This window comes from Culex quinquefasciatus, chromosome 1 (assembly GCF_015732765.1).
Source record: "Culex quinquefasciatus strain JHB chromosome 1, VPISU_Cqui_1.0_pri_paternal, whole genome shotgun sequence".
NCBI lineage: Eukaryota > Metazoa > Arthropoda > Insecta > Diptera > Culicidae > Culex > Culex quinquefasciatus.
The window spans coordinates 131,432,487-131,456,154 of record NC_051861.1 but is presented as its reverse complement, the minus strand read 5'-3'; the positions used below and the strand labels follow the sequence as shown (position 1 = coordinate 131,456,154).

General features: G+C 42.3%; 1 protein-coding gene across 3 annotated transcripts; it reads left to right on the top strand.

Annotated features, from left to right (window-relative positions):
- The first annotated feature begins 12,129 nt into the window (after nucleotides 1-12,129).
- On the top strand, nucleotides 12,130-21,716 carry LOC6044330 (ras GTPase-activating protein-binding protein 1). 3 transcript variants are annotated; one of them, XM_038254750.1, is made up of 6 exons: nucleotides 12,247-12,450; nucleotides 12,655-12,840; nucleotides 17,027-18,675; nucleotides 18,732-18,973; nucleotides 19,039-19,344; nucleotides 20,446-21,716. In XM_038254750.1, the coding sequence occupies exons 3-6, from the start codon at nucleotides 17,061-17,063 to the stop codon at nucleotides 20,458-20,460; spliced, it is 2,178 nt and encodes a 725-aa protein (XP_038110678.1). In that variant the 5' UTR covers nucleotides 12,247-12,450; nucleotides 12,655-12,840; nucleotides 17,027-17,060; the 3' UTR covers nucleotides 20,461-21,716. The 3 variants fall into 3 exon arrangements, with proteins under 3 accessions (XP_038110672.1, XP_038110678.1, XP_038110665.1); XM_038254737.1 differs by lacking the exon at nucleotides 20,446-21,716 and having other exon boundaries at nucleotides 19,039-20,103; XM_038254744.1 differs by lacking the exons at nucleotides 12,247-12,450; nucleotides 12,655-12,840; nucleotides 20,446-21,716 and adding an exon at nucleotides 12,130-12,234 and having other exon boundaries at nucleotides 19,039-20,103.
- Nucleotides 21,717-23,668: the final 1,952 nt, after the last annotated feature.

The following is a 23,668-nucleotide window of genomic DNA, read 5'->3' as shown; positions in this document are numbered from 1 at the left end:
CATACATCGTTTTTGTATGGACAGCTGCCAAATTTGTATGGAAAATTAAGTTTTTAAGCGAAGATTGCGTTCGAATGGTAAACGTCCCAAATGTCAAAATCGCGCAGTAGCACCAACATTAGAAAATGAAATGTGGCTGTCATACATTGCACACTTTTTTCGTAATGTTGGTACCACTGCGTGATTTTGACATTTCTGGCGTTCATTTTCGCTTAAAAATCTGGTTATGGACAAACTAATGATGCAAAGTGGCTTTTATGGGCATTCCGAAGGCACCAAAAAAGTTTCAGTCGGATCAAAAAATACAAAAATTTAAATTCTAAAAAAAGAGAACTGCTCAAAATAAACAACAGCAACATCCAAAAATGAGCGAAGATATATTTTGGGAGGGACCGATCCGGACCGATCGTTATCAAAAACCTTGTCAAAAACCCTTTTCACATTCCAAAAGAGCAAAATTCATTTTTTTTTGTATTTTTTTTATTTGATTTAAACTTTGTAGAGGCCTTCCATAGAAGCCATTTTGCATCCTTGGTTCATCACCACTTTGACGTTTCCACTTTCAAAGGAACCGGAGGGGTAGGCCGATTTGGTGCCCACTTTTAGGAAGCAAGTGGCTTGTCGTGTCGTCGGTTTGCCCTTTAAAATGAACTAGTACAAAATAAATTCCCAATTGGGTACTAAAGCCCTATGTCAATTTTTATGTACAACGGTAAAAAACACGATTAAAAACCATTTCTGATCACTTTTTTCATTTTAATGCAAAATTTTTTTTTGACAAGACAACATTTTTTCGATGGATCAACTATGGTCCCCTTGGAACGAGCTGTCAAGTAGGAGCTTTTCTGTCAAGAAGGACCACGAGGTTATTTTTTCGAAATTGATTTAAAAATCCATTTTAAACTCTTTGTGGTCGTACAAAGGGTAATTTTACTCAGAAAAATAAGCTTTATCGCTGTAAACAATAATATCAGCAATCTAAGCTTCATTTTAGGATCCAATTCTCTGACAAAAAGATGGTGGTGGTTGGTCACTTTTTCGTTTGTCACTCTTTTAGTTTGTACACTCTGTTGCAATCTCGGTTGCAATCGTTTATTATTCGAACTTTAGTTATCCAGTAGTTAGTAGCACACGTGTTATTTGATTTTCCTTAACTCCTCGACTGACAGCTCGTCCACAGGGTGCACCTGCACGTAGCGCACTCCTGAACCCGCACAGGGTACCACATCTCCCTTCCTTTATTGATCGAGCGGAACATCAACGTAATCATCAAACTTCAGCGGACGTTTGCAAACTCGCTTTGGCCTTGACGGAATATTAGGGATATCAGCAGGCTTCGGTGAGGTATCTAATGGTGCTGGTGGAGAATCTTCCCGGAGTGGTTCCTGCGAAATAGAACAGTTAGATGGAGATGTTGATGAGCGAGTTGATGTTAGATCTACAGATTCCGCTGGCACTGAAGTTGGAATCTTTTCAGATGCGAAGAGTTTCGCTCATAGGTTGTTCCACTATCCTCGCTCTGTACTGTGCAACGTGTACCAGATTTCCGTACAACAGTATACTCGACCGGAGAGTAGGTTGTCGTGAGCTTGTTTCCGGGTAGTAAATTTTGCATCAACACTTTATCCCCTTCTTGAATCGACGAAGGTCTCGCGTTCCGCTTGATGTTCTCACGGTCACAAGCATGTTTCTTCGCAATAGCATCGCGATCACAGAACTCTTCGTTTGGCGGAGCGGTTTCAATTTCCCTCAAGAACGGAAGTTTGGTTCTAATCGTGCGTCCCAGCATCAACTCCGACGGTGTCTTTCCGGTTATGGAATGCGGCGTAGAGTAGTACATCGTCAAGTACTCGTCAAGGTCCTGCTTCCAGTCTCGTTTCAAAGCGTTGCTGATCTGCAGCCGCTTCAGCAATGATCTGTTTTGCCTTTCGACCTCTCCATTTTGCTGCGGGAAGTACGGTGTTGTGTAGTTCAGGGTTATACCGCATTCCCTACAATAGTCCCGGAACTCCGAACTCAAGAACTGCTTCGCATTGTCGAGACTGATTGTCCTCGGGAACCCCAGCCGCTTGAAAATGGCACGAAGTCGATCAACGGTATCCTTCGCTGTGATTTTGGTCATTATTTCGATTTCCTTATAGCGGCTGAAGTAGTCAACGATTACGAAGAGGTACTCCCCAGAAGGAAGCGGGCCAAGGAAATCGATGACAACATCCACCCAAGCTTCCAGGGGCAGTGGTCTTCGTTGCATCGCTTCTGGTTTCTGCGGAAGTCCTGTTAGTCGGCAGCCCTCACAATCAGTAATCCATTTCTTGATGACCTTGTCCATTCCTGGCCACCATACTCTGTCTCTCAACCTCCGCTTCATTCCGGATTCTCCTGGATGTCCCTCATGTCCCAGTTCAAGGAATCTCCTGCGCAAACTTGACGGAACGATCATCTTGTTGCCCCTGACAACGAGCTCTCCGACCAATCCAAGTTCGTTTTGGAAGGTTTCGTACACTTTGATCTCCGGGTACTTCCAAATTCCTGAGCGCAAGCTATCCTTCACGAGGGTCAGCTCTTGATCGTGAATGGTCGCGTCCTCAATCTCACTAATATCGATCGCCGTTGATTCCAACACGGTCAGAATCAGGAACTTCTCATCAGGATCGATATCTTCGTTGTCATTGGAATGCACGGTTAGCCTCGACAAAGAGTCAGCAATGTTAGATGACCCTTTCCGGTAGACAACTCGGAACCTGAACGATTGTAGACGAAGAATCCATCGTTCGATCCTCAAGCATGGGCGTGATGTTGGTGAGAAAATTGCTTCGAGGGTTTTGTGGTCAGTCTCTAATTCAAACGTCCGACCGATGAGATAATGCGCAAATCGTTCGACCGCCCAAACCAACGCCAAGGACTCTTTCTCGGTCTGGCAGTATCGCTGCTCGGTAGATGTCAAACTTTTGCTTGCGTAGCAAATAAATTTTGGGCTGTCGTCGGTTGAGGATTCAAATTGCAACAAAACAGCGCCCAGTGCTACCGGAGATGCATCCGCGACGACTCTTGTACGAAGGAGTTGTCAAAAACTCAAGTTCTTGACGTCCGAAATCATCGTTTTCAACCTGTAATTGAAATTTTAAGCATGCCAAGAAATACATGAAAAATATGAAAATCCACCTCAAGAAAGCCTGCTCGTGCTGATTTTCCCAGCTGAAGCTAACGTCTCGTTGAGTAAGCTTTCGCAGCGGAGCCGAAATTGTCCCAAGACCCGGCAAGAATCTTCCGACGTAAGTGACTAGTCCCAGGAAACTCCTAAGTTCTTCGACATTTCGCGGAGATCTGAAGGCTCGAATCGCTCGCACCTTATCGTCAGCTGGTCGTATGCCTTTGTCCGAAATGTGATGACCAAGGAAATCGAGCTCAGTCACTTTGAACAAACATTTCTTGAGATTCAGCAGAACGTTACGGCTCTTTAGTACGGTTAGCACCTTTTCCACACAACGATCGTGTTCTTCTTCTGTGCGTCCAAACACAATGATGTCATCGATGTAATGCACACAGTTGTCGCACCCCGCCAGTAGCTGTCCCATGATTTTCTGGTATTGTTCCGGGGCACAGCTGATCCCGAACATTAGTCGTTTGTATCGGTACATGCCGCGGTGCGTAATAAAGGTAGTAATCGAGCGTGACGTTTCCTCCAGCTCAATCTGGTGGAACGCGTCCTTGACGTCCAGCCGGGTGAAAAAATTTGCTGCGTTCATCCGAGGCAAGATATCGTCAACTGTCGGCATGACAAAGTGTTCCCGCTTGATCGCACGGTTCGCCTGGCGCATATCAACACACAGTCTCAAGTCGCCATTATCTTTAACCACCACCACCAAGGGTGAAACCCAGTCGCTGTACTGCTCTACCTTCTCGATTATGTCCGTAGATTCCAGTTGGTTCAGCTTCTCCTCAACGCGACTCAGCAGAGCAAGGGGTGGTCGTCTTGCTGGCTGAGCGACGGGAGTTACCGAGCCATCAACCGAAATGCGGAGCTTAATTCCCTTCAGTTTGGGGAACGGGCTATTGTTCTCAATCTTGAAACATATTTAAGTTGATGAAAGAAATGACCTAGCAGTATTAAAATCAAACTTACCATCCAGGTCCGGTCATCTTGACCCGGCAGCCCAAGCCTTAGTACGTTGAGCTCCTGGGCGGTTTCCTTCCCGAGCAGCGGCTGGTTTCCATTTGCGACGACGTAGAATCGTGCTTCAGCCTGCATCTGTTGATTCTCATTCTGGATTTCGACTGTAGAATCAAACATTCCAATGACGCTGAGTGGTTGTGCGTCTTTGCCATATCCCTGAACTGCTTGTCGACCTGCTTGGTAGCATTTCGAATTTCGATTCCTTGTACCTTCATACGCTTCCAAGTCGTATCGTCAATTATGTTCTTGTTGCTTCCAGAATCAATCAGCACTTGCGTCATGATGCCTCAATCTTGATCCACAGAAATTCGTCACCATCTCCGATGGAGAATATGAAACTTTTGTCTCCCCTCGTCAACGATGTTCTCATCATCTACTGGTCGTACTCGTTGAAAACTGCGCTTTGGTTTTGGGGTTGAGTTCGTAGCTCGGCTCACTGCGCCCTTCGCCATGACTGTTCGACATTTTTGCTCGTAGTGTCCAATTCTCTGGCAACGGTTACACTGGATGCTGAGCGCTGGACAACTTGGGTCATTTCCCAAGTGCCCGCGTTTGCCGCACCTTGAACACTCAACAGCGTGGTTCTTTGGTGGATGTGTGTGCATTCGGTTCACTTCCACCGGGACCAGGCATGGTTGACGACTACCGGACGGTCCTGCTGCTACCATCTGGCTGGCCTGATACTTCACGGCTTCGTGCGTTGAGACAATCTTGAGGACATCATCCAGGCTGTTCTTGTCCGTTTGAAGTATCTTCTCCTTCAAGTCCGGCGGGGCAAACAATGTGATCTTGTCAATCACGCATATTTCGCGGCATTCTTGCTGTGTCTTGCCAAAGTTGCATTTGTTGGCTTGCTCTTGAGCTCTGAACAGGAACTTTTCGATGGACTCTCCTTGGTCTGGTTTCATCGTCCAGAAGATATTCCGCTCCATCGATTCGTGGTGCTTTGGAGCAAAGTAAGCGTCGAGCTTTTCAACGGCAATGTTACGACCGCTGAGATGGCCACACTGCCGAACGGTGCAGCGCTGGCGGTGTAACCGCCCGACTCCACCTCAACTGTCAACGTGCGCGCGAAGAAGAGAGAAAACAAAAACAAAGTGCGTGTGTGACACCCAGTCACAAGAAACCATGCTGGGCAAGTCACCATCGCGAATTATTAGGAAAAGTAAGAACTTTTTGCTTAGTTTAGCTTTTCGGATAAGTAGGGGAAAAATTGTGTAGACGCTGTAGAAGTTGAGTTTTTATTGAACTTGCTCACATCAGGAAACCTGTAAGTAAAAAAGAAAAGAAAATTAGTGCAGTTAAAGATGAATTAAACACCAGCTACTTACCCAACAGCGAAGAAGTCCAGCGAGCTGCTCTGCCGTTGTACCGTCACTTGGGGCGAAACTGTACTTTGGTGATCCGTGAGTAAACCTGAAAATAAAGAAGAAAAATAGTTAATTAATAAATTAAACCTTCTAAAAACAGGAAGAGTGCAAGAAGGAGGGAAAGGAAGAGGAAGTGGAGGAGTTGTGAAGGAAAGAGGAAAAGTTAACGTAGGAAAGGAGACCAATTAAGTAAGTTAAAGGGACAAAAAATGTAAACTTAAAAACTAAAATAAATACTTACTTGCAGTTTTGTAGCTGCTCGAAGAGCTGCTGAACAAAAAGTTGGGGTTTCATTTACCGACCACCCGAACAGGCAACTTTGTACGGATCCACTCCATTCGTATCGTCCGCTTCCACGTCGGCTCCGGGGATTGTTTGGAAAACATCCTGAAGGTCAGGACCGGCCCGTGCCAGAAGAATGTACTTCAGTTTTGTTTTGTTCGTTTCTCCACTGGCAAAAACTGCATACTGGAAATTTCGCTTCCAGCGGACCCATTGGTCACGAACTTCGTTCGCCGGCAGTGTCTTGAATGTGAACGGGGGAATTTCGAACCTTTCCATCCTAATAGAATGAAAATACTCAGAAAATTTCACTTAGCATTTGAAACTAAAACTTTTACCTTGCTGGTTTCCTGAATCGTCTTGCCGAATCAGTTCCGAGAAAACATGTTTGTGGTGGACGACCTTCGTACGTCCTGCCTCTTCCGGCTGCTTTAAAAAGCAAGATTAATTTTTATGTTTACGTCTTTTCCTTTTATGAATAACGAACAAATTCTTTCTTACCCTGGGTTCTAGAGCGCCCGCCTCGTCGCCAATGTTGCAATCTCGGTTGCAATCGTTTATTATTCGAACTTTAGTTATCCAGTAGTTAGTAGCACACGTGTTATTTGATTTTCCTTAACTCCTCGACTGACAGCTCGTCCACAGGGTGCACCTGCACGTAGCGCACTCCTGAACCCGCACAGGGTACCACACACTCAACCCCCGGTGGTTGGTCACTTTTTCGTTTGACACTTTCTTAGTTTGTACCCCGCTGGTTGGTCAAAGTCAAACTAAAAAGTGACGAACTGTCACTTTTTACACGGCGCTCACGCACACTATCAAAACAAACGTTTGATAGTGTGTGTGAACTCCGTGTAAAAGGGGTGTCAAACTAAAAAGTGACCCCGTTCGTTTGACAACAGTTGGTGTCAAACCATCGGGGTTTGAGTGTACCACGTTGGTTGGTCAAAGTCAAACCACAGACAAACAGACGCTATTCTCCATACAAATTATGAATCCATCGTCCTTAATCAAACCACCAAATCACTGTGACGCCAGCACTGCCTGGTGAGCTGATGCCGAAGCGCAGCCCAAATATACCAATACAAACCCATTACTGTAATGTCAGTGTACGCGAGAGACAATCAAGCCTTAACGAATGGTTCAAAAAAATGCTGCCGATAAAATTATATCGAAACAGACCCGCATAATCAAAAACCATCGGGGGAATAGTCCAAACTATATTACTACTAAAAGAGATGTAGTTACCACATACTTAACCATTATCATATAGTTACGGCACTATACAAAACCATAACGAAACTGATCGTCAAATGATGACGTTTTTATTGAAGTAAATCTAATGATTCTAACTATTTTTGAACTATTTGGGGTACAATAACCTTACACTAAACAGTTCGGATTGTTTAGACAACGTGACTCAACGAAAAAATGTACAAGTCCAAATAGTTCAAACAATTTATCAACTTTATTGAGAACAATATAGCAAAATTCCACAGATTTTAGATTTTTATAGTCAGAACCTGTAAGAACTAAAACCTACTATAAATGCTATAGTAGAACACAATTGATGGCACATTTTTTTCGATAAGTTTGTATAATCCAAATAATTTGTCAACTTACATGAAGTAAAATTACTATACACCATACTATTTTGAATTAAAAATTTCTATAAGTCCAAATAGTTCAAACAATATTTCAACAGTATGGAGTACAATTACAGTTTGTTATATAATCCAACTATATGTTAAACGATTGGTACAAAATTTCAACTTTTATCAAGTAAATTGATCACAGTCGATTCCTCTGGATGATAGAGAACCTTCAACACCCCACTTCTCCTCAGATTATCAGAAAACTCCCCAAAAGAAGAAAAATGTTACGAGGGCTCATGAAATTGACTTTCACTATTCCAGAAAAAGTAGGCATGCTGTTCTTACCATACACCAAAAATATGTGTACTACATGGTGGACTATTACTGTTCACTATAAAATGAGTCAATTGTTTGGACTACTTGGACTTATCGAAAAATACTTGCCCCGAGCTTGCTCCTTCTAACACAACATGTCACCAAAACCACTGAAAAACCACCAACAGATATAGATCAATCGGATAAGGCGGCAGCAGTTCGGCAGCAACGTAAATAACATCACATATAATGGCGGTAAACATTCACCAACTATCGATAGAACTTAAAATCAAATTTGATTATATCCGAAGTAGTTATCACAACAATTGTAGGGTTCATTTTGCGGTCTTTTTTAAAGTGTCGGCAAAGTAGTGTCGGTAAAGTAGTTTTTCAGAAACTATATAGGAATAGTCAATTTTTGGGCAATGACTATTTGACGTAAAATCCAAGTTTATAAAAATATTTACATATGTATGAAAACCTCATATAGTTTTCTGCCTAACAACTAATTTCTCATATAGTAAAATCGACCAAAACTATTTTGGGAATGGAATTAATGGTTTGATATATCGTACATATATAGTTGGGTTACAATTTAATGAATAGTAGAGACCATTTGATAAATAGTTGAGTAACTATTTGTCATAAAGTAGTTATATAGTTCATGACTATGCGGGGAACCACAGAAACTGAACTGTGGAAGAAGATTGAGTGGCGCAACATCGCCTAAAGGCCAAAAGGACGACCAGCAGCAGCAATCTGGGGAGCGTTTATTACGTAACGCAGTAGGGGGGGAGGGGGGGTCGGAGGCCGTGTTACGCTCCATACAAAATTTTTAAAATTTGTATGGAAATTTTGTTACGAGGGGGGGGAGGGGGTCTAAAAGTCCGATTTTTCACGTTACGTAATAAAAGAACGCTCCCCTGATCAGCAGTCCACGAAGGGGCAGCAGGTTGCTCCGAAGTAGCGGGCGCCTCAGCAGCAGCCTCGACAGCGGCAGGCAGTAGAGCAGGCCTATCGGGTTAATATTGGGGCAAGAGGCTATGACCAAGGCTGCCCCATTGGGAAGTGCCCCAACCTTGTACTGCAAAGCCTGAATTGTGATTCACCGTTAGATTTCCCGAATTCCATTAATTTTGGTGATCTAATTTGCTGCCTCGCACGTGCTCACGCTCAACTTAAAAACAAAAACACGCATCACACACACTGAGAAAAGGCGGGCGAGCTGTCACGACAGCAGCGCCATCAGCGCCTGGTGAGTGGATACCGAAACAAAATTGCATTAAATGAAATAACCGTTTTTGCCGGATGATGGTTCGGCACTCGAGTGTCCCGTCTGTTTGTCTGTGGTCAAACTATTGTGAAGGCAGACAAATATCAAAATACGAGCGCAACCTGTCAAAGCCTGTTGCGCCACAGGCTGATGTACACGCTTACACTCAAAGTAAAAAGTATCCTTTTTTCAAGTTCACCCGGCGTCACCCTTTTAAAAGGGTATCGAAAATGTTCTGAATTTGACAAACCCTTTTAAAAGGGTGACGCCGGGTGAACTTTAAAAAAGGATAGAAAGTATCCTTTTTGAGGATTGAAAGTACCCTTTTGAGGGATACTTCTGACTTTGAGTGTACGACAAACTACTCAAGTTTTGTAGTAGAGATGCGCATTTCGGTTTGGTGGTGCGCGGATAATAAAAAGTGACGAACTGTCATTTTTTACACGACGATGAACCAAGTGCACTATTTTTAAAATATATTAATTAATATTTACTTGAGTTCAAATGGAAACGTTTTTTAGAAGCTTAAATTGAACGTCAAAGTGCTGATATGCCAACAATAGGTGCCCGATGGAATCACATGCTGTTCCCCCGAATGTTCCCCAAATCCCAACCCGCCTAGTCAACAACCATACAGTCACTGTTTGTCGAATGATTTTTCCTAAATGATCTTAATAATACACCAAATAGGGTGCAACCGTACATTTTCCATTCCCCAAACAATCCTACAATTTATTAAATAGGTCGTTAGGTAATGTTACAATACATTTTTACAAGGGATTTTTTTCGTGGATCATAGTCATACCCTACCCCAAACTGTTCAATTCTTATTTTATGTGAACCGTACCACAAATTAATAAAATATGATTTTAAATGGTGAACTGCTTTACCGACACTTACCGACACCATTTGAAAAGGGAGGAGCCAAAAAATAAACTTTACAAATGTTTTGGGAACTATGGATTTAACGGGAATGGTAAGTATACGATTATTAATGGTGAGCGTTTTTTTTGTAATGTCCGGGATTTGTTACCGCTTGATGATGATGTCTCCTGTTGATTCTTCCGTGGTGCTGCCGCCTTATCTAATTGAGCTATCTCAGTTACATTACGTTTGGCGGTTTAAAATGCATTTTATTATGAAATGTGGCCTCAAAATTTATCATAAATATATCGTAACATGTATGGTAGAACCATACAAATAAATTATAGACCAATCACATGGCGAACAGTTATCGTTCTGATAATGGTCAATCAACTGATTAAATTATTTGGACTTATAAAAATTATCACGAAAATAAATTAGCTTTACATACAAACTATATGGCAAACAGGTATATCGTTCCATGAATTGTTGAACAATGATTTGAATTGTTGGGACTTAGGAAAATTTTCGCTGAATTCAGGTATATCGTTCCATGAATTGTTAAAGTATTATTTGAATTATTCGGACTTAGGATTTTTTTTGCTGTAGTTCAATTGGCTCAATCATACAATACCTGTTTCAAATAATACTAAGCGTTTGGCGAACAGTTATATCGTTCCATGAATTGTTGTACAATTGTTTGGATTATTGGGACTTAAGAGTTTTTCGCTGAGCTTCAAGTTGGAAATACTACGTCGGCTATGGTACCCTTATGTTTTAACAATAGCTGTTCCGAAAAATCCTTACCATATGGCGAAAAGTTATATTTCTCCATGAATTGTTGAACAATTGTTTGAATCATCGGGACTTAAGAAAATTTTCGCTGAAATTAATTTTTGGCTCAATCATACAAAAACTGTTTGAAATAATACCAAACATATGAGGAATAATTATATCGTACCATTAATTGTTGTGCAATTGTTTCAATTATTAGGACTTAGGAAATTTAGGAAATTTTCCGCTTAGGTTTCTTTGACTAAATCATACCGAGTATCATAACTTTTATCATACCGGCTACAGTACTATTATGTTCTAACAATAGCTTTTTCGAACCATCCTAATCGTATGACGAATAGATACCGTTCATTAAATTGTAGGGAAAAAAATCTACCATTCGAATATGTCAAGATAAGTGTAACAATTCGGGAAATAGTACCATTTTAATTTTGTTATATGGTCGTGACATTATATCAACAATATCACAAATGGTAACCATACCAGAAATAATTTTCTTATGATTTCGACAGTTTCACCTTTGGTATTTGATTATGCGGGAAATCGTTTAAAATCAGCCCTCTGTCACGACGGCCATGTTTATGAAACCTAAATGTTCGACGCGAACATGAAGACGACAAAGAAGATGAAGAACGCATTTGCTGTCAAAATTTGAAAATAAACAAACCGCGTGGTAGAAAAAGGCATTATTTCATAATGTTGAAATGGTTTTCATGAAAAAATAACCGCATGGGACGGATTTCCAATCGCAAGTTCCCGAAGGACCCTATCCGCCAGAGACTATGGATAAATGCCCCGCGAAGTGGCGATGAAGACGGTTTTGCAAGTTCAAAGTTCAGATTTATTCGGACCAATTCGCGATGAACTTCTTGTGAGTCCACGAAAGGTCGGATTCTACACAAGCACGCGATTTCTTCGATTCTCTGTGCGAGTCGACAGCGGGAGTTGGCCAGGATGTTTCTGCACTTGGTCGGTTACTCCCTGCCGGAGATTGCAGCGAGTTGTTCGGAAGGATCAACAGCGGGACTTGGCCAGTCCCCGGTCCAGTACTACCCGGCAAATCTTCCCGGTCAATCGGAAGCAACAGTTCTCATCTTTTTTTCGTAACAGATTTGCACACACAAAAAGAGATGTTTCTTGAAAATTTGGTGTAAACAAACAGACAACACCAATACTGCTACACTCACAGAGCCCACGCAGTAGTATTAGTGAAGAGCCCACGATAAACAACGTGGGCTCTTCACTAATACTACTACGTGGGCTCTTCGAGGTTTTGGTGACTGTCAAACGTTCTAGCCATTTACAGTGGTGCCAGGGGGTTGATTTACAGTGGTGCCAGGGGGTTGTTTAAAATGGATAACTCGCTTGGTAATTCGTGATTACAAACCAAACCCTCTTCAACGATCGTCTCACCCCTTCCGACATTTGCTGTCATTTTGCATGATTGTAGCTGTGAGTGCGTTGCGGGAATCGTTTTGAGTGTTTGTGCGTGTGGCCTCCGCAAAAAAGGTGTCAATCCAGGCATCCTCGCATCGTCTAATCCCGGATTTACGACGTAAATTCTCGGTAATATTCCGCTTCTGTTGGCCAACCTTCCGGTGGATTCTCTCCGTTGTACATAACTTCGCTTTGATTAGGTGGAGTTGCTGTAGAAACGCGATAAAGTTCGTCATATTCGCGGCGCGGCTTGCTTTGCTGATCTACTTTACGGCCGTGCGTGTGTGAGTGTGTTTGTGCAAACGCGGTTCTCGCCGCCGTTTTGCAAGGTTTACAATTTATCAGGTAGCGTGGATTTTAATGTTTTCGCAAGTTAAACTGCTTTTCTTACATAATTGTTCAAAATTGATATTTGTATTATGGAATTTACTAAATTTTATGTAAACGTTTGTAAAATGAGATTTTTGGTGCTTTTCTTTTTAAAAATTATGCAACATTTGTCACACCTGCAAACATTAACTACCTTGATTGTCGTTGTGTTTGTGACAGCTCGCAGCAGCAGCAGTGTGTGAGAAAAACGACGAAGAAGGCGGCGCAGTCCCGGTTTCATCAGTCAGTCACACAAAAGGACACTGGTGGTGGAGGAAAATTCATCACACTTTTCCCGTGGAAAAAAGGCAACCCTCTTCAGCAGGAACCACATCCCACAGCCAGACACACTTTTTAACGGCGCAGGTGAGTGCGTTGGGATTGATTTACCGGGCCAGTAAACGTGGTGAATCTCCGTCCGCCAAATCCGCCGCGACACGGCACACGGATGATGCCATTTTTAACCTAGAATTTTCGTGGTGGTGCAAAAACTAGTCCCCCAGAACGCAACGCAACAAAGTTCTTCTTTGACAGAAGCCCCGAACATCTTTCCCCATGTCCGCGACATTTGGAGCGGCTGGGGGAGGCGTGTGTCTCGTGTGCTCCATCTCCGGAATCCCCGGAAGAAAAAAGAGGGGTCTTTGGACGCCATGGCTGGCAGCAGCAGCAGCAGAAGCACCAGCAAACGACCTCAGTAGGCTTTGCAAAACTTCTCGTCGTCGTCGTCTCGAGAAGCACACGCACACACGTTTACATTTTGCCACACACTGGGAAAAATCCGTTCGTGGGATTCATTGATAGTTTGTGATAAAGGAATATTTTTCTATTTGTCTCAAACTTTGTAAGAGCTTTAATTGGGTACTAAAGCCCTATGTAAATTTTTAGGTACAACGGTAAAAAACACGATTAAAAACCATTTCTGATCACTTTTTTCCATTTAAATGCAAAAAAAAAAAATTTACAAGACAACATTTTTTCGATGGATCAACTATGGTCCCCTTCGAACGAGCTGTCAAGTAGGAGCTTTGCTGTCAAGAAGGGCCGCAAGGTTAATTTTTCAAAATTGATTTAAAAATCCATTTTTAACTCTTTGTGGTCGTACAAAGGGTCATTGTACTCAGAAAAATAAGCTTTATCGCTGTAAACAAAAATATCAGCAATCTAAGCTTCATTTTAGGACCCAATTGAAGCTCTCTGGTCAAATTTTCGATATTTTCGTGAGGGGCTAAAAAGAAAATAAATACTATGATTTAAGAAAAAATATAACGAAAGGTCAAACTTAAGGGGAAATTCTCGTATGTTTGACAGGTTAAGCAATTACTCCTAACTCTATCCAATTTGCTGATTTTCACTATTTAAACAACTTAATTTGTAAAACTGTTGGTAGAAGCCAATTTTATTCGTTTTAGGTACATAACCTTCCTGCCTTTCTTGCCACTAGTTCGGTTGTTTTCGGTTGTTTTGCAATCATTAGTTAAAAAAAAAATTGGCTCGAAAAATTTAAAATGCTTCCTTTAAATTTGTGAAAGTTTTTTTTTTCACCTGTTTAGGAGGTCATTTTGAGCAACTTTTGTTTTACGAAAAACTTTACTTCTCTTGTTTTATGGTTTTCTTGTTTTATTTAGAGTATTTTCATATTCATTAATCTGGTTTAGTTTATGTTTGTTTCTGATAGTATTTGGCTTACTTTATCTCCTCCTGTCATTACCGTAAACTGGGGTGACTTTGATAGCCCGGGGTGACTTTGATAGGTTTTTCAAATTACCGTCAAATTAATATCTAAACATTTTTGAAAATTTTGAGTATATAAGCATTAAGAGATAGCTTATTATCGAACATATATGCAAAAATGTGACTGTTACATTGGATGTAACCAAATTAGTGGCCAAATCAAATTTCTATCAATGTCACCCCGGACTATCAAAGTCACCCCAGTTTATGGTACCTTTTGCGTATTCAGTTTTTCATGTTTTTACAGTCAGTTTTTAAATTTTTTGCTTGTTTTTCACATTTTTCGTTTTCGTTTCGTTTTACGGAGCAAGGTGGGGGACGCGGCCTCAAGTCAGTCCAAGTCCGGTTTCTTGTGGAAAAAAGGATAGTGGCCGAACTAGTATTGCATACAAAATGAACACCACCGGAAGATATAGCGGAACGGGAGGGGGAATTTTTTGCTTGTTTTTCACATTTTCTACTAAAAAACGATACCATTTTCATTTACACTCAAACCCCGATGGTTTGACACCTACTGTTGTCAAACGAACGGGGTCACTTTTTAGTTTGACACCCCTTTTACACGGAATTCACACACACTACCAAACGTTTGTTTTGATAGTGTGTGTGAGCGCCTTGTAAAAAGTGACAGTTCGTCACTTTTTAGTTTGACTTTGTCCAACCAACGGGGTACAAACTAATAAAGTGTCAAACGAAAAAGTGACCAACCACCGGGGGTTGAGTGTACATTGTTAAAAAAAGGTTGGAGGCTTAGACAAAATTCCCCACTAACATTTACACACAAGATCCTCTGTAATTATTAAGTCAAATGTAATTACAAAAGCCGACTCGGTCCTAACCAGGTCCCAGCACCAAAAAGGACCTAATAAAAATAATTTTATAAAAAATCTTAAATTTTAAGAATTCGTCTTTAATTCCAATGCAATCGATGAAAAAATTATTTTTGTCGAGTTTTTAGAGGCGGGGTTTGGTTTTTTTTTCATAAAAATATTTTTATTAGGTCCTTTTCGGTGCTGGGACCTGGTTAGGACCGAGTCGGCTTATGTAATTACATTTGACTTAATAATTACAGAGGATCTTGTGTGTAAATGTTAGTGGGAGGGGAGCCGATTACCCACGGCTACTCGGGGTTAGTAGGGAAGGGATTGATGTTAAAGATAAGGCGTGGGAAGGGAAGGGGGATTGAGGCGGGGTTGGGTTGCAGAGGGTTATTATAATTGAAATTTCAATCATTCAAAACTAATGTAGGGGATCAGAATTTCATCATTTTCATGTGGTGTTCAATTTAAGCTCTTAAAAGGAGTTTTCAACTGAATTTAAGTTATAGCTCATTTAGGATTTGAGCAAGCAAATTTGGCTATTAATAGTTTTGCTGAATAGCTGTTTTAATAAAGTCCAGACTCGATTATCCGATGGCTTCGGAAAAATTTCACGTCGGATAATCGAATCACGATTTTTTTTTTCGTTGTATAATTTTTGATTGTCGAGCTTAAGTAAGACGCCTAAATTACGCTTAAATGATTTAAAAAAATAAATCCATGGCGGCTAATATGGTAGTGATGAAATATTTAAAAAATGCATTTTATTATTCAAGAGAAAATAACTAATCAAATTTGACTAAAATGAGTTGCAGAACTCTAATTTGATGTTTAAAACAAGAAAAAGAAAAAAAAAGTGATTTGTTTATCCGAAGTCCCTTACAATCCTTCGGATAATCGAAACTTCGTATTTTCGAGGCTTTGGATAGTCGAGTTTGGACTGTAGTGCAAAACTTCAAATTTGGTGGAATTAGGAACGAATTTTAAACCTGCCAAACATAAGAGAACTCCACCTAAATAGAAGAAGAAAAAATCTCAACAAAATGTAACTGATTTGATAAAAACTCTAACAAAGCGCACCTTAAATTCAATTGCTAGTAATATTAGCAGTTATTTTTGAAAGTTTTTTCTGCTCTCGCTTAACCGACTGAAACTGAATTTATTTAATTCAATTGATTATATTTGAAATTATTTGTAGATGTAAGGATCTCCAAAACTCTGCATTCTGTCATTAGTTAAGCAAATTGTATTCTGATTATTACAAAAAAAACATGAATTGAATTGAATTCATTTCAATTATTTGATCTTTTTTGTACATCTTCAACAAACAACAAGAACATAAAACAAAATCTTCCTGAAATATTTGCTTTAAAAAAAATCAAGCTAATTTTTTTTTCATTCAAACATTCCCAAACCTGGTAAATGTCGCACAATTTCGCCCAGTGTAAACATTCAACACGCAAACTAGTTCGCGCGCGCGCACACACAAACACACGCGCGAAACCCGCGAGGCAGAGAGCGAAGAAAGAAGAACTTCATCATCGCAGCAACAGCAGCAGTAGGCTGGGGAGGAAAAGAAATTGCAGGTCTGGCCGCCCAAAGCCGCTGATAGAGTTGTAGAGTAGAGTAGAGTGAGGAAGAGAAGTGTGTACCAGAACATAGTAGTGTAATAGCAAGCCATGCGTTTTTCGTCTGCCAAATAGAGAGAACCGGAAGTGTTTTCGGACCAGGCCTACTCGGATCGTAGTCACTTTTTGTTTCAAGTGTAAAAATAAACAAGTTTTTTCTCTTTTGTTCTTTCGCTCTTCTGTTCGCGGGTCGTAGGTACAACGCCTACTTGGTAAATGTTAACACAATTTTCTTTAAGTGCGCAGCTGGGTTTTAAACTTGTAGTAAATTTACTGTTGTTTACTTTTACCGGGTGCGATGGGGAGGGGAGGGTATTGCGATTGAATTTTGCAAAATACTAAAGAGTTTGTTTTTTTTTCTGGTTGTCTTTGCAGCGAAAAACTTGCATCACTAGACTGTTCTTGTGAGATGGTAATGGAAGCACAACCTTCACCGCAAAGCGTTGGCCGCGAATTCGTGCGCCAATATTACACGCTGCTGAACAAGGCGCCGGATCATCTGCACCGCTTCTACAACAACTCGTCGAGCTTCGTCCATGGCGGGTTGGATACGAAGAACCAGGAGGCGACGCTGGTAATTGGCCAGAAGCAGATCCATAGCAAGATCCAGCAGCTGAACTTCCGCGATTGCCATGCCAAGATTAGCCAGGTGGACTCGCAGGCGACGCTCGGGAACGGTGTGGTGGTGCAGGTGACCGGCGAGCTGTCCAACGATGGCCAACCGATGCGCCGTTTCACCCAGACGTTTGTGCTGGCCGCGCAGTCGGCGAAGAAGTACTACGTCCATAATGACATCTTCCGCTACCAGGATGTGTACTCGGACGACGAGATTGACGAGAATGACCGTTCCGGTGGGGAGGACGAGGGCGATGTTGTGGAGAACAACGCCATTGTTGAGCAGCAGCAGCAGGTCGTCGCGCAGGTTGCCGTTGCGCCGGCCGCGGTCGCTCCGACTCTTGGTGGACTTCCAACAGCCCCGCAGCAACAACCGCAGCAGCAGCAGCAGCAGCCGTTGTACTATCCTCCGGGTGTGATGAATACGGCCGGACCGACTGGAATGATCCCAAGCTACGGACAACCGCAACCTGCTCAGCAACAGCTGAACGGCGTTCACGATGATCTGCTAAAGTCTGTGCCACCGCAAAGCGCTGCCCAACTGTTGCAGCAGACCGCTGTTCATCCTTCGGCGGTTCCTCAGCCAAATCCGGTTCTGCAGCAGCAGCAGCAGGTTCCGAATGTGGCCCCGGGAATGCCTTCAGTCGACTCGATTCCACATCTTGCTCAACAGCAGCAGCAGCAGGTGCAGTCGGTGGTTCAGCAGCAACCCGCAAGTCGGCCCACGGCCACGGTCGTCGAGCAGTTTGTCCCGGTTCCCCAGCAGCAGGTGCAGCAGCAACAACCCCAACAACAGCCCCAGCCCATTCCCGAACCCGAACCCCTCCAAAGCTCCCTGGCCATGAACGAGCTGGAGTCGGCGTTACCCTCTTCGAACGATCCAACTCCGGCCGAGGCTAGCGACGCCCACGACCATCGCCACGAGCAACAGCAGCACCAGCAACCTCCCAACGAACCCAAGACGTACGCCAACCTGGTCAAGTCGGGCGGTTCCGGCGGACCTGGCCCGTTGAGCTTCGCCTCCGTTTCGTCCCACCATCACCAGCAACAGCAGCAGCAGCAGCAGCAACAGTCGTCTCACCAGCCCCAACAGCAGCAGCAACACCATCAGCAGCAGCAGCAGCAGGGCTACAGCAATGTCACGGCAGGACGCCAGTCTGGCCTTTCGCCGCCGCCGTCGGGTCTGCAGTCGTCGTCGGGTGGTCGCGACAAGTACGACCGTCAGTCGTCCCAGCAGGATCAGCAGGGTGGCGGTCTCGGCGGTGGCCCGATGCCCCAGCGAGGAGGTGGCCCCAACCAGCAGCGACCGATTCGCGGCAATGGCCCGCCGAGCAGTCAGGGGGGACCGCTCCGGCAGCAGCAGGACGGCCGACCGAGCTATTCCCGGGGGTATCAGAACGACGGAGATGGTAAGGACTGAGTTTATTTGATTAGACGTTTCGTTCATCGTGATTTTATGTTCTAGATCGTCGCCAGAGCAGCACCTCGCAGCAGTTTGGCGACAACCATCAGCTGTTCCTGGGCAACATTCCACACCACGCGACCGAGGACGAGCTGAAGACGCTGTTCAGCAAGTACGGCACCGTCGTCGACCTGCGGATCCACTCGAAGCCGGGCCAGAAGGTGCCGGGAGTGCGCGCCCCGCCCAACTACGGCTTCATCACGTACGACGACCCGGCGGCGGTGCAGAACTGCCTCGCCAACACGGTGAGTTGTGTGTGGGGGGAAGAGTTGAAGATGTGTGTTTTTTGACGATGGGTTTATCGTTGCAGCCACTGTACTTCCCGGAGAACTCCCCCGACGGCCAGAAGCTGAACGTGGAGGAGAAAAAGACGCGCAGCAGTATGCGCGGGCCGGGTGAGACCGGAGGTCGTCTCGGCGGTCAGAATCTGGGCGGTGGCAACGGAAGCAGCGGCGGTCCTCGGGGCGGTCCGCCCGGCAGTATGAGCCGCGGAGGTTCCGGCCAGCGTGGAATGGGCGGTGGAACCGGACGCGGTGGATATCAGGGCCGCTCGGACAGGGGCAGTGTGTCCGGGGGTGGTGGCGGCGGCGGCGGCCAGCGGCCCGGCAATGGAAACGTAAGTAACCAATACGGGGGCGGTTCTGGCCAGAACAACAGCAACACCTACGGCGGAGGACGGCGCTAAGAGGCGGGCAGGCAGGCAGGCAGAGCAGCTACAGAGAAAAACACACAGTTCACAACAGTTTCCTCTTCCTTTTCCCCGCCCCGATCCCGCTCCCACTCACCACAAAGTAAAGTCCACCAAACAAGAGCAGAAACAAAAAAAAAAACAAGAAAGTCATCATCACTCACAAAAGAAAGAAAGAAAAAAACGACTCGAAATCATATTTGCCAATCTCTCTCTCTAAACTCTATCTATAATGCAAAACTCGCGTACACAACACACACAAACAAACACAAGTATAATCCCTCGTCGTTTTTATCATTTTTTTTATTGTTTTAACACAAAGCAAAAACAAAAAGCAGGCATTTCGTTATGATTTTCCCACCTGAATCCACGCAAAAAAACCCTTCTTCCTTTCTCCTTCCCCCTTGACGCGTAAGATGTGATATAGTTCTATTGATTAACGAAAGAGTAAAATTAAAAGAAAAAAAAAAAAACAACAAAACAAAACACTTACATAAAATAAAAACAAAGAAGAAAATACGATACAAAACAACAATCTTGTGTTCTTGCGCCTTTTCACTACTTTTCATTCAGTTCTGTTTGCTAGTCTCGTGAGAAAACGGAATAATCGTAAAGTTTGAAACTGGCAACAAAGAAAAACACGTTGGAAAGAGCGCGCGTAACGAGAATCGTCTCTCAACAAACAAAAACACACACACACACATACAAACAAACACACAATTATGATAAAGTAAAGTAATAAAAGTGCGATTTGCAAAGATCGAAACGACCTTCTTTTAACAGAAAACAACCCAAAAAACACCCTTTCTCTCTCTCACTCACTCCAACTTTGTCTCCCTCTCGCTCTCGCTCTCTCTCTCTGTCTGTTTTGTCCTTGTCTCGTCACTCGTGCGTCTTCCCTTTTTTTTGTGTCGGCCTACTTGGTTTATTTGTCCTTTTTCCCCTTTTTTAAAAAAAAGAAGTTTAGTTCTCTTTCCAATTCTGTGTTTTTTCTCTTTTCTTTTCATTCCATGTTTATTTTTTTTCCAGTATCAAAACCGCTAAATAAAGTGTGCGGCGGCGACGGCATCACTCGCGCGAGTAAACAAAAGAGAGAGTGCAGAATAACAAAAAAAAAAAACAACAGAAAGAAAATCCATACAAAAAAAAATGTGTGTGAGAATCCCAACTTACGGTTAAAAACATGTGGCAATTTTTGAGGAAATGAAACACACACACAAATACAATAATGTCTAGTTGTAATACACACACACACTCGTCACAAACGCGTGGCGTGAAGAATGTATGACTTAGCTCGTATGTAAAATTAGGGAAAAATGTAGACTCTTTTTTTTCTGAGAAAGAATAAAACCCAGCTAGAGAATAGGTCTTTCCTTTTTTTTAAACTTGTCGCAAGCAAAAAAGAAGAAAAACAATTTTAGCCCTTGAAAATTTAGCCACTAAACAGCAGCAGGGAAGAACGCTATTACCATTAACAAGTACTACTATTCACAGCAACAGCAACCACTTTGTAAACTGTCTTCTAAAGCACAGACAAACAACGGAAACAATCCCTTCTGCGAACGGAACAGAGATAGAAAAGAATAAACAATTTCTCCCCCTCGCGGCAAACAAGCAAACCTACTACTAACCAACCAAACAACCCAGAATCAGTGAGAGAGAATCGTTTGTTTTTCTAGCTGTCAGAAAATGCTTTTTATTAAATATCAACTTTCAACGACAACAAAAAAAAAGAAGAAGTTATTAGTATTCAAACAAGTAAAAGAGCAAATGCAACAAAAAAAAAACTCTTTATAATTTAAGAATTAGGAAACTCAAGCAGCAGCAGTGCAGAAACCACACACGCAATTAGGTCAAAAGAATTTAGGGTAATATCTGTATGAATAGGCGAACCAAAACTGAAATGGAAAGCAAGAGCAAGCAAGCGGACGCGCGCGCGCTCGAACAGGCATCGTCGACGTGTCGTCCGGACGAAAAATTACTACTTTTAGATAGAGAACTGTGTCACCAATTAATTCAAGCCTGAGAAAAAGGAAGGAAAACCGCATTCGTTTCAGTTTTACACACAATTTAGGGTTTAGTTCTTAACTTAAAGAATGGTAACTGATTACTAGTAATTGTAAACCTAAGCAAAAGAAAACAAAACAAAAAAGCAGGCAAGCAGTACTAAGGAAAACCCAACTTTAGAAAAGAAAGCAAAACAACCATCGTCATCATCCTCTCAACCCTGGTTTTAATTTCTGCTGGAGAGAATCCACGGTGTGAAACCACGAGAACCAATAAAATGAAACAAAAACAAATCTAGGAACCGCTGCGAGACAAGCCGGCAAAAAATATTAAATTATTAAAAATAATAACACTTGAAATATTTCAAGACCTGCCCTGGTTTATTTGCGCTTCGAAATTCCTTGCTAGAAAAAAAATACATTTATTTTCAGTGTGGCCACCTTATTCGGGAATGTCTGGAAAAAGTCTTAAATCTTGTCTTAGTTTTGGTCGTTTTGACCATTTTGGTCGTTTTGATCGATTTTGTTGTTTTGACCATTTTGATCTTTTTGGCCATTTTGGTCGATTTGGTCATTTTCGTCGTTTTGACCATTTTGATCGTTTTGGCCATTCGTCGTTTTGACCAATTTGGTCGTTTTGACCATTTTGATCGTTTTGGTCGATTTAGTCATTTTGGTCGTTTTGGCCATTTTGGTCGTTTTGACCATTTTGATCGTTTTGACCATTTTGATCGTTTTGACCATTTTGATCTTTTTGATCGTTTAGACCATTTTGGTCATTTTGGTTGATTTGATAATTTTCGTCGTTTTGATCGTTTTGGTAGTTTTGGTCGTTTTGACCATTTTGATTGTTTTGGCCATTTAGGTAGATTTGGCCATTTTCGTCGTTTTGACCATTGTGATCGTTTTGGCCATTCGTCGTTTTGACCAATTTGGTCGTTTTGGTAATTTTGGTCGATTTGGTAGTTTTGGTCGTTTTGACCATTTCGATCGTTTTGATCGTTTCGACCATTTTGGTCGATTTGACCATTTTGGACGTTTTGATCGTTTCGACCATTTTGGTCGATTTGATAATTTTCGTCGTTTCGACCATTTTGGTCAATTGGGTGATTTTTCGTCGTTTTGATCATTTTGATCGTTTTGGCCATTTTGATCGATTTGGTAGTTTTGGTCGTTTTGAACATTTTGATCGTTTTGGTCGATTTAGTCATTTTTATCGATTTGACCATTTTAGTCGTTTTGATCGTTTTGGCCATTTTGGTCATTTTCGTCGTTTTGACCATTTTGATCGTTTAGGCCTTTTTGGTCGATTTGGTCATTTTCGTCGTTTTGAACATTTTGGTCATTTTCGTCGTTTTGATCGATTTGGTAGTTTTGACCATTTTGATCGTTTTTGGTCGATTTAGTCATTTTCGCCGTTTTGACCATTTTGGTCGATTGGGTCATTTTCGTCGTTTTGATCATTTTGGTCGTTTTGATCGTTTCGACCATTTTGGTCAAATTGATCGATTTGACCATTTTGGTCGTTTTGATCGTTTTGACAATTTTGATCGTTTTGACCATTTTGGTCGTTTTGATCATTTTCGTCGATTTGGTCATTTTCGTCGTTTGACCATTTTGGTCGTTTTGGTTTTGATCGATTTGGTAGTTTTGGTCGTTTTGACCATTTCGATCGTTTTGATCGTTTCGACCATTTTGGTCGTTTTGGTCATTTTGGTCGATTTGGTAGTTTTGACCATTTTGATCGTTTTTGGTCGATTTAGTCATTTTCGCCGTTTTAACCATTTTGGTCGATTTGGTCATTTTCGTCGTTTTGATCATTTTGGTCGTTTTGATCGTTTCGACCATTTTGGTCAAATTGATCGATTTGACCATTTTGGTCGTTTTGATCGTTTTGACCATTTTGATCGTTTTGACCATTTTGGTCATTTTCGTCGTTTTGACCATTTTGGTCGTTTTGATCGTTTTGACCATTTTGATCGTTTAGGCCTTTTTGGTCGATTTGGTCATTTTCGTCGTTTTGACCATTTTGGTCGTTTTGATCGTTTCGACCATTTTGGTCAAATTGATCGATTTGACCATTTTGGTCGTTTTGACCATTTTGGTCGTTTTGACCATTTTGATCGTTTTGGCCATTTTGGTCATTTTCGTCGTTTTGATCATTTTGGTCGTTTTGATCGTTTCAACCATTTTGGTCAAATTGATCGATTAGACCATTTTGGTCGTTTTGATCGTTTTGACCATTT

Excerpts from the sequence above, each read along its gene's own strand:
- LOC6044330 (XM_038254744.1), top strand. The coding sequence starts at position 17,061 with ATGGTAATGGAAGCACAACCTTCACCGCAAAGCGTTGGCCGCGAATTC. Across the intron at positions 18,676-18,731 it reads GTATCAGAACGACGGAGATG|ATCGTCGCCAGAGCAGCACC; the intron begins GTAAGGACTGAG and ends TTTATGTTCTAG. Across the intron at positions 18,974-19,038 it reads AGAACTGCCTCGCCAACACG|CCACTGTACTTCCCGGAGAA; the intron begins GTGAGTTGTGTG and ends TTATCGTTGCAG.